An 11,592-nucleotide genomic window follows, 5' to 3' on the forward strand; every position below is an offset into this window, starting at 1 on the left:
ACAATTTTATCTAAAATGGGTCTTAAATGAACTACTTTTTTTTCCCTGATAAAACCATCAAAATATAATAAATATCAATATTTACAAAGAAGCTACTGCATTTTAAATTTCCATTATTCAAGAAAATGTCACTGTCAAAACAGCTATTGTTATTAGAGTGTTTTACCAATAACTACAAATAACTACATATACTTACCACTAGCATACTTCAAAACATGGAGCCCGTGTGGTCAACAACCATTAGCCCATCATAAAGAAAGAACACTCAAATATTAAGAAATTTACGAAACATGCCACTGACTAATATAAACCATTTCTCCCAAAATCAAAGCGATCCCAAAATCTAAACCGTCTGAACTAAATCGACATCTAAGGCTCCGGCGAAGCTAGGCGACGAAGCAAGGGCGCGAGCGCCACCCCAGAGGTGAAGCAAGCGCGCGACCCCGGCGGCGAAGCAAGCTCGTGACTCCGGCGGCGAAGCAAGCGCACGATCCCGACGGCGAACCAAGTGCGCGACCCTGAGGCGAAGCAAGGGCGCGACCCAGTGGCGAAGCAAGGGTGCGACCCGGCGGCGAAGCAAGCGGGCGACCCGGCGGCGAAGCAAGCGGGCGACCCGGCGGCGAAGCAAGCGGGCGACCCGGCGGCGAAGCAAGCGGGCGACCCGGCTGAGAAGCAAGGACTCCGGAGGCGAAGCAAGCGCACGATCCCGACGGCGAACCAAGTGTGCGACCCTGAGGCGAAGCAAGGGCGTGACCCCAACTGCGAAGCAAGCGGGCGACCCGGCTGAGAAGCAAGGGCGCGACCCCAACGACGAACCAAGCGCATGACCTCGGCGGTGAAGTATGGGCGCGACACCGGCGGGTCAGTAGCTATAGTTGATAGGAGCATTTTAATGCGATATTTTTAGTAGTTAATTCCTCATATTTTGCTTAATTATTTCCTTAACCGAATCGATTTTTAACTCAATTTGTATTTTTAGGTACATTGGAGTAGATGAAGATGAAATGAGCACTATGTCCATAATTACCTAGAAATGATGGAGAAAAATGGAAATGCACTAAAAAGTCAATTTTACACATTTTCCTAAAGCCAAGCAAGGAAGAAGAAGCGGCTGCCTGACCAAATGAACTCCAAATGAGCTGAAACTCTGCAGATCCATTCTAGACATCCCAAGAAACATTTCTTATGAAGAGTGCAAGATCTAGATAGAAGTGGAAGGCTTTCAAAAGATCAGTCCAATTTTCTGCAGAAGCAAAACTGGAAAACTGGACATGTAAGGAGTCCAGCAGCGTTTCCGGCCCAACCACTAAACCAAAAGCTCTGAAATTTGACCAGGATGATCTACACTCATAGTGGAACATTTGTTATGAAGAAGTCACAGGCAAAATTTGAAGTCTTGGTGGAGAATTAATTGAAGGAAAAATGAGCAGAAAGTGACTCAAACCTAACAAATTCCATTAGTGTTGAAGTGCTTAAACCTAACAAATTTCATTAGTGTTGAAGTGCTTAAACCTAATAATTTCATTAGTGTTTGTTAATGTTTAAAGTTCAGCGGTAGCTAAACCTTTACTAACGCGGACCCGATGGCGGATCGATACTTATACTGTTATCAGAGCTTCCGCTACCTGTCAAGTAAAATACAAAGGGCGTCAGAGGGAGACCGCGTTGGGCGGTATTCTCTTCTCCGATGCCTAAGTTAGTCAATGTATTTATGTTGACAAAGTAACAGTAGGTAAGTAATAAATACGTAATTAATGAGGAGAGAGGAGAGAACCTTTTATAGGTAAAGAAGGAGTTGATCTTCTTCATGTTTTCGATGTGAGACTGATGTGCTTCAGTCCCCAGCTTCTAGAGCTTCTGGTGCTGTCTTGGCGCGGCGCGTGACGGCGCGTCGGCGGTGATCTGGGGGTATGCCGGGGCTCGGGCGGTAGCCTGCCTGGCTGTGTCCCCGTAGGTCACTCCTTTGGCGGGAGTTGGTACCGCTGGCGGTAGCATGAGCGTGGCTCATTATAGCTAATTATGCTTGCAAATGGCTATGTAAGTACAGTGTTTAATTAAGTGCTCAAACCTAACCCATCATGATTTGTTTAAGGCCAAACACTATGGCTTGATAGCCTATAAATAGAGGCTACAAAGAAGTAACAACACATTCCTTCATCCATTTCATCTTCTTTGTCTCTCCATTTCCTCACCATCTTCTCTCCATTTTCTAGTTCTTAGATACAATTCCTTCATCCGTTTCATCTTCTTTGTCTCTCCATTTCCTCACCATCTTTTCTCCATGTTCTAGTTCTTAGATACAATTCCTTCATCCATTTTCCATCTTCTTCCTCTCTCCATTTTCTTCCCATTTTCTAGTATTCTTGCATAGCAGTTTTTATATCTTCAAGGAGCTTAGCCGTGCCATCCACCCTTCTAGCTGTGATCACCACCTTGTGCCGCTACCTTGGAGCTGCTTTGGATCTTTGGGACGTAATCAAGGGTTGTTCATACCACCTTTATCATCATATCTTCACGGTTATGTGTAATTGTAGATACAAAATTCTGCTTTTTATTTTCTTTGTGTAAACTGAAATTATGAGTTCATAATCTTATTTTTAGAACAATTTTGATGCTCTTTTCAATGTAATATTAGTTTATGTGTTCTTGATCTTTGTGTGTTTCATCTATATGAAAAGATAATCTGATTTTGTTTTAAAGAAAACGTTTACATGTTTTTGCATGTTCTTTGGTTCGAAACATAGAGTGATTGCATGTAATTGGAGCTAGCAATTAGGTTTATGCTTTGTAATCCTAATTCAAATGAATAGTAAAGGCTTAGGACATAAGTCGAAATCAGATTGTTTATGCATTGAATTGACATGCTTTGTGTACTTGGATTTGCATAATTATTAACCAAACTTTCACATGAACTTAATGATTTGAAACTTGAGTTTGCATGATTGCTTTGATTGTGTGAAACCTGTTTTCGAAATATATTGGTTAGGTGCTTTGCTTGATCAATTGTGTAAAGGGAAGTAAAATAAGGGACATTGTTTGCTTTTAACTTTGTTTCTTGGTTGATAACTTTTCATGGCATTAGTAAAGGATTAAGGATGCATGTAACAAATTGATCTTGAATTGTGGTGGATGAATTGTTACCAAAAGTTTCTGTTCATGATTCCATTCATCTTCAACTTTTTGTTCTATTTTTGTTTTCTAAAATTTTCATTCCAAAACCCCCCAAAACATTTCTTTGATTTCGTGATATGTGTTCTTGTATATAAATTTGTGTTTTTAGCTTTTCGTACTTGTAAATATTTCAAATATAATATGAAAATACCTTAAAAAAATTCGCGAACTTTGTTTAGTTTTTAGGATGTTAGTTTCAGTTCATGTGTGTTTTTCTAATTAGTTTTTATTTAGATTTTGTGTTTGTGCAATATTTATTTGTATTTACTTTTATATTCCTGTTCTTTGTAATTTTTGTAAATAATACTTTATTTTTATTAATTCTTTATTTGTTTATACAATTACAGGTGTACCCTCAATCTCCGGATAGAACGATCTCTATTTATCATATACTAACGATGACATTTTACAGGGTTAAATTGCGCGCTTACTTTGAGCCTGTCAATTTTTGGCGCCGTTGCCGGGGAATTGAAAAATCACTTGTTTTTATTTATAATTGTTGTATATAAATTGTTTGAAACTTAGTTTAAATTAACTAGGACATTATTTATATTATTGAACACGAATTTTAATTGTAGGTTGTAAATTGAGAGGAATAGGTGAAATCTCTTTTGTTAATATTGGCCTAAACTCCTTATTGGTACCTAGTTCAGGTCCTTTAAGGTTGAGGGCGGCCTTTATTAACATTCGTTGAATTGTCTTCACACTTATGACCTTTTTCATCCTAGTAAGCATAGCCTATATGAAATGGTGTCTAGAAAGGGGACAACGTTCATGACGGGTTTTTGAATCCAGAAGTACTTGCAAATGGGCCTAAACCACTATGTGGGAGTAGCTCATGCCAAAATGGATTTTTCCTCTCGTGTTCGTCCTCCCCCACCTGGCAATTTCAGTAAGGTTGCCCAAAGGATGCTAAAGGAAATTTGTGTCTAGGCGACTATACTTGAGCCGTACGTTCACTTGATTTACCCAAGGGCGTAGCTAGCCTAGGGCGAGAAGGGTCAATTGACCCTTCTCAATTTTTAGAAAATCTTTAATTAGTCTTAATCTTAATGGAATGAAATAAAATTGACCCTTCTCAATTTTTGAAAAATCCTTAATTAATCTTAATTTTTAAAATTTGATATAAATTTATCTTAATTAGTCTTAATTATCCTTGAACTTTAATGGAATGAAATAATATTTTACAATACTAATACACTACATATATCCAATTAATATGAATCTTTTCAAGGTTTTCTTACCTTATTGATCGATATATGCCCATATGTGAATATTTACGATTCTTTGTTAATATGCTAAACCGAAGTAACACATAATTTTTTCTATATTTATCGTTAATCTCAAATCCCAAAATTTATTCAACATGATTTAAGGGTCTTTCAATTTCCGCATTAATACAAGAAATATTACACTAAAATTTTCTTATACTAATATATTATTTATTTATTTTTAATAAATCTTTTGTCATTTTAGAGGATGACTGAAAATGAGTTTAATTTGTTAGTTAATAAAGTTTGACCCTCCTAAGTGAGATTTTTGGCTACGCCACTGATTTACCGCTTGGAATTTGATTCGATATCAATAATGTTTATAACCAAAGAAAATGTTGTGATACACTAAGGTATATTGGATAAAACATAGTCTTGAAAAATGGTAGCTGTTTCAGTCCCATTGCACATCGAGACTCCCTGTTCCCGTACCTAAGTGTTGAAAATAATTTAAATTATAAAAAGAAAAAGAAATACTTGTGAATACTCTATACGTGTAAATTATTTTGTCGTTTCACACTTTATACTTGTAAAAATACTTTTCACGTTTTATACTCACTTGTGTACTTAACTTGTGTCTTATGTACAATATACTTGTTAATTATACTTGTAGTTTGTATTTCATAGTTACTTGTTTATATTTTGTATTTCTTTGTTAATTATAGTTACTAACTTTATTTAATGTAGGTATCGTCTGGCTGCAAGACGTAAAATACAAGCGCTGCTTGGGAGACAACCCAATTCAGAATATAATAAGATTCGTTTTTTTTTTCCCCATTTCTTTTTAGGGATAATGATAAAAAAGGTCATTTTGAAGTGCCTTATTATAATTCAAACAGCACAAATGTCCCGATGATAATTAAGGTCACCTGTTCACGTTCTACCACTGTACTTCAATTTAATTACAAAACTGCCACCGTCAGTTTTCTCTGGCGGTTTGTAAGAGGTAGACTAAAACGACACTATTGTTTCGTCTTCTCCACATTACTTCGGAAATTCAAACCTCAAAAAATCGCTCAAACCTACTCCGAAATAGAGAAATATTAATCTCCGGCGGCCACATTCTTAGACACATACCTTCTCCGACGACTGTTTTGCTCAACGGTGAAGCAGCGCCGACTCTGAAAAGTACTTCACAGAAAAAGCCCCAAATTTTAGGGATTTGAAGAATTGCAGAACTCGAATCGTCTACCTCGACCGGGTAATCTTTCAGCCTTGATTCTCAGAAACTTCTCTTACTTAATTTCGAGTCATTGATATAGTATTTAGTTTTGGAATTATAAGTCGAATATAATATAATTATTTCTGCATTTGATTCTGAAACAAAACAATTCGATTCAAAGTTTTGGTTTGAGTGAAGATTTAAAGCTTTTTTGAGTGGAGATGATCAATGACTGTCTTCAAATTTTAGTTTGATGTTGTAACATAGCAGTGACATAGGCTACTGACTGGGTATCATTTGATTTTGGAGGGACTCTGTTTCCATTTTGGTGTGATTTGATACAGAGACATGGACAGTAACATAACAATTTATATGGAGATAATGACTGTGTGTCATGCTGTTTAGGCTTTAGGCTTTACTTGAATGGAAATTCTGCTAGTGCAAATACATATTTTATAGGCTCAGATAATGAAACTGGCCAGTGAGGTCACTGGCCAGGTCGCTAGACAAGTCAAAGGCCAGATAAGTCACTGGAAAAGGCCAACTCATTGGCAACGTGTGTTAAACTCCTGTCAATGATCATGTAACTGATCATGTAACTGGCCATGTAACTGGCCATGTAACTTACAATGCATGCAACTTATCATGTAACTGGCCATGTAATTGACGTTGTAACTTACAACATATGTAACTGGCCAAGTAACTGATCATGTAACTGACGTTGTCATTGAAATGAGCTGTAACTGACCATGTAACTGATCATGTAACTTACAATATATGTATCTGGCCAAGTAACTGACTACGTAACTGATTATGTAACTGCAAACTCAATGCTAACCTTCTTATTTTTTCAACAGAATTTAAACATCAGAAATGGCAAGAACAAAAAGAAAAGAAAGGGAACCAAGCGATGATGACGAAGACTACCAAGAGGTGGAATCAGAAGATGAAGAACACGATCGAACGATACACAGAAAGAAGAATTCGAAGAAGAGCTTGAAGAAATAAAAAAAAAGGAGACAGGAAGAAACAGAAGAAGAAGAACCATCACTGAAGCAGATTCTCAAGAAGAGCTTGAAATCAAAAAAAAAAAGACAGGAAGAAACAGAAGAAGAAGAAAAAGTAGAACAATCACCAAACAAGGGTTCCTCTTTGGTGCTATTTCAAAAAACTGAAGCAGCACCAAAGAGGAAGAGAAATGTGAAACCAGGACATGTGCAGTACAGGTGCACATTAATAAGTTTCTTGAACACAATTAAAGATAACAAGAAGAATCTCAGTGCAAGAACATTAGATTTGCTCAGGCAGTCACCATTTGGAAATATTGTCGATGCATTCCATGGTGGCTACATAGAGGAGAAGTCAGCCAAGAAATCTGATGATTTCATTACACTCCTCCTGCAGGCCTACGACCATGAAACTGACCTCTTCTTCTTTGGAAAGAAGAAATTCAGGATCTCGACAAGAGATATTTCAAAGATCCTAGGAATGCCAGAAAAAGGTGACTTGGTCCCAAAGACTTCTGAGGGTGCATATCAGTCCGACTTTGTCCAGCAGTTTTTTTCAAACACAGCGAGAATTAACAAGAAAGCCGTGGAGAAAGCTCTGCAAGATGCGCTGAAAGACAATCCAACAACAGAGGATGGGATTGAGAAGAAGGACAAAAATGTGGCAAGATTAATCTTGCTGGACTTGTCCATCAAGTTTCTGTTCCCAAACGCAGGAGGAACAATTTCATGGGACTACGTCAAAGCTTGCGAAAATTTGGATAAGATCGGATCTTATGACTGGGCAAGGGAAGTTGGAAGCTTCTTAAAAAAGTCTATAAAGACTTTGAAAAAGAAAAAGGAGTCAAGCAGCTCATATGGTAATACGGGGGGCTGCGTTCTGATAATACTGGTAAGTTACTGTCAGACTGAGATGTAACTGGTCAAGTCACTGATCAAGACAAACTGCATGTCATTCGTCAAGTCACTATGACTAATTTTTTTTTTGTTTTTTGTGCAAGCAGTACTGGTTCTGTCAAAAGACTGGAAAAATCAAGCCAATATCTTGAAGGGAGAACGAAGATCATGGGATGAGAAAATGGGACATCCAGAAGCTGATACAGAATTGGACAAGTTTTAACAGCTTGAAAAAACTAGAGGTATTTTCTTCTCTGTCAAAGTAGTTGTCACTGGCCAAGTAACTATCTTGGTTAAAAGTCACCGATTAAGTCACTATCACACTGCATGTCAATGGCCAATTCACACTTCATGTCACTGGCCTTCATAACTGTTGTAAACATGTCATTGCTCATGTCACATAGCATGTCACTGACATATTGAATATGTTTCTTTCAGAAAATCTTTGAAAACCTGAAGGAGGATAGAGAGGAATCAGAATCCGAGGAAGAGGAGAATAGATCAGATGAAGCAAAGACAGTTCCGGAAGGAGAGGAAAAAGGAACTGATGATCAGAATTGTGAAAACAAAGAAGATAACCTACAAGTTGAGGTGGCTGAACAGGAAACAACTTCAGAAAAAAACAAGTGGGAGAAAGAGCTTCAGAAAAAGGAGGAGGAGATAAGATATATCACTGTGGAGAAAGATAATTTGAAGACAAAACTGAACGAAAAGGAACAGGAACTAAGGAAAATCACGGAGGACATGATGAATCTGGAGGAACGAAATGCTACACTTGTGACCGACAATTTCTGCCTTGCATCATCGGTGAAGGAGTTAGAGATAAAATTGAAGGAATTGGAGCAAATGTTGAGCCAAAAGACTCACACCTCAACAGCAGCTCAGCAGCACAGCTCCCCACCACCTACCTCTGCAGAAGAAAAAAATGAATCAAATGGAGCTGCATCTAAGGCTGCTGAAAACGCAGAAAATAAAGATCAATTGACTGTTGAGGAAGCTCAGTCCCATGGCATCTGCACAGTCGAAGAATGTGCAGCAGCAGCAGCAGCTCAATCTCCACCTCACTGCACAGTGCAAGAAGAAACTCAATCGACAACTCCATCGCAAAAGGACTCACTGTTCCAGAGCCCCACAGTCTGCATGCTCACAGTCGAAGAAATGGAAAAACAACCTGACATGTTTCAGATAGTAAAAAGTCCTGTAGCTGCGCGTGGCCTTCCACTTTGTACGTTGAGCCCAGAGAAAGAGCAGAAGACACCAGAGGAGAACAAAAAAGGAGAGTTAACAATGCGCCTTACAGAGCAACATTCTGGTGAAACTGTATCATCAATGGGTCTCTACTCTTACGTTGTGAGATTAAAGAATAGGAGAAGAATACAGAAAAAGGACAACATTTACTGGTGGGGGGATGTGAAAGCAAAACGAAAGAAGAAAGCAAAGGAGATTGAAGAGAGATTGAAAGAGGCTGAAAATAAAGAAAAAGAAGAAAAAGAAAAGCAGATGAAGGCCTCACTGCCAGAGGCTGAAATTAAAAGGATAGAACAGATGGTAGCACAACAGAAGTTGGACGATCTACCAGAGGATGTTCTGGAAGCAATAAGACAGATGGACGCTGCAGAAAATGCACAAATCAATAAAGAGCAAGAAGAGAAACAGCTACCTCCTGAGGTCGTAGACTGGGAGGAGAGCAGAGTATACAATTTTATGGACCAGGACACAAAGAGGAGAGTCCAGAAATACTGGCAAAATGCACCATCAGGGTAATGCTTTAATTAAGTTAAAATTCTATTTTAAACTTATTGTAACTGGCCAAGTAACTGTTTATGTAACTATCAAAGTAACTGGCCAAGACGAAAGTTCTATTTTAAACTTATTGTCACTGGCCAAGTCACTGTCCATGTAACTGACAAAGTAACTGGCCAGGCCAAGTCATTGGCCATGTGATTGTTAAATAAACGACATCACTATCTATGTTACTTACACTATTCATTCTTTGCAGAGTATACTTCTGGGATGGAAGACAGTATGGAGCACAAGTTTCAAGACAGGATTTAAAAGACATGATCATGGACGAACCGATAGCAAGCTGTTGGAGAAAGAATCACAAGGCTTGGATGTCCCAACTTTTATGAATCCCTTGTGTTGGGTAAGTAGTGGAACGATTATCAATCTACAATCAAAGCAAATGATTCTTAATTGATAATAACTTGTCTTCTTTTTTTCTTACAAACAGAATTCTGCAGAAAATTTGACGGTGTATTATGTACATCTGTACCTATGCGAACCACTGTTCCAGAATCTGGCAAGATCCAACTATATATTCTTCCCAATCTCACATGAATAAGGATTTCATCATACACTGCTCATTTTTGACAAGGAATTAAAGAACTGGTACCACTGTGATTCAAAAAGACCGAAAAAATCATCAACTGGAAAATCCTTTAAAAATGTACAAAAAATGGTATGGAACACTTTCGTCATACTAATTTCATATATTTAATTTAAGCAGAAAGCATATTATTGATTATGTTGCGATGTTGGAAATGCAGGTTGACATGGTAGAACTTTGGATGACAGCAGTAAAAGAACAAGCCGATGACATGCTGGAACAGGGATGCAGAATGAAATTTGATGAAAAGAACAGTTCAGAAGAAGAACTGAAAATGATGGAAGTTCCATTGACTGAAACCGAGAGAGAAAGCATAAAGTGGATCAAGAATAACTATAAAACAAAAATGGCAGTGACAGAACTCAAAGACAACCCTCAGCAAGGAGAAGATTCGTAAGTACACAGCTCTTTAAAAATGTCAATATAATCATTATAAAGTTCAAATTCATTTACTTCAATTTTTATATGATGAACAGATTGGATTGCGGACTTTTTGTAATGTACACAATGGAGAAAATTTCGAAACAAGGGAGAGTTCCAAAGAAGCTCACAAAGGATGATATTTTGAAGTTTAGAGCTCATGTTGTAAAGTCATTTGCAGAAAGTAGGCACAGCTGGAACTCAACACATGAAGAATCGTAGAAATTTGTTTAGGGAATAGGATAGGTTATATAGTTTTTTCGAATTGATTCATCATATATATCCATTCATTTGTTCAATCGGAATTTCAATTTTTTAATATTTTCTTGCAGATATTGCTTCAGTATATAAAAGTTTGTTTGATATGATCTTCTGAAACGAATTCATGTACTTAGGTACCTTTTAAAGTAAGTAACTGGCTAAGTTACAGAGACACTGAATGTCACTGGAAATGGCAACCTGTATGTCATAGACCAAGTCACTGGTCAAGTCACTGTACGTCTCAAGTAACTGGCAAAGTCACTGACAACGTAACTAGCCTAGACACTAAACGAGTCAATCAATAAGTCTACAGATCTTATAGCAAGACACTGAACAAGTAATCAGCCATGATTTGGCAAAAATAATTGTAAAAGGTAATGTCATGAGCCAATACATAAAGCAAGTAACTGTAAAAAAATTCATGTCCTTATGTAGCCTATAAAGTAACTGGCCAAGTCACCGGCAAAGTAACTGTAAAAAAATTCATGTCCTTATGCACCCTATAAAGTAACTGGCCAAGTCACTGGCAAAGTAACTGACAAAGTCACTCACTAGCAAAAGACAAGACATTACCAAACTGATCTTTTTATTTTTAAATGCAGCGTGCCGCTGCACCGCAACTGCAGCGTTCCGCTGCACAACAACAAACAAAGTTTAAGTTTCAATTAAAAATCTGTAAAACCTAATGTCATGAACCAATACATAAAGCAAGTAACTGTAAAAAAAATTCATGTCCTTATGTACCCTATAAAGTAACTGGCCAAGTCACTGGCCAAGTAACTTTAAAAACTAATGTCATGAGCCAATAAATAGAACAAGTACAAGTACCTGTAAAAATTAAAGTCACTGCTTATGTCACTTTCTATGTTTGAAATTACCTATCTAACCATTCAACTACAAGTAAACTGCCAGTGGCAGTTATCTAACCCGAGCGCGACTATTTCTCTTGGTTCATTTTCACAATTTCAAAACTCAGAGAAACTTTATACGATTTTTGCCCTAAACTCAGAGAAA

At 37.6% G+C, this 11,592-nt stretch overlaps 1 protein-coding gene across 1 annotated transcript; it reads left to right on the forward strand.

Moving 5' to 3' along the window:
• Nucleotides 1-7,667: 7,667 nt before the first annotated feature.
• LOC133711787 (uncharacterized) lies at nt 7,668-9,852 on the forward strand. Its single transcript, XM_062137876.1, has 4 exons — nt 7,668-7,750; nt 7,947-8,315; nt 9,508-9,654; nt 9,742-9,852. Exons 1-4 carry the CDS (start codon nt 7,682-7,684, stop codon nt 9,850-9,852), a joined length of 696 nt encoding a protein of 231 aa, XP_061993860.1. The 5' UTR covers nt 7,668-7,681.
• Nucleotides 9,853-11,592: the final 1,740 nt, after the last annotated feature.

This window comes from Rosa rugosa, chromosome 5 (genome assembly GCF_958449725.1).
Source record: "Rosa rugosa chromosome 5, drRosRugo1.1, whole genome shotgun sequence".
In the NCBI taxonomy this organism is placed as follows: Eukaryota; Viridiplantae; Streptophyta; class Magnoliopsida; order Rosales; family Rosaceae; genus Rosa; species Rosa rugosa.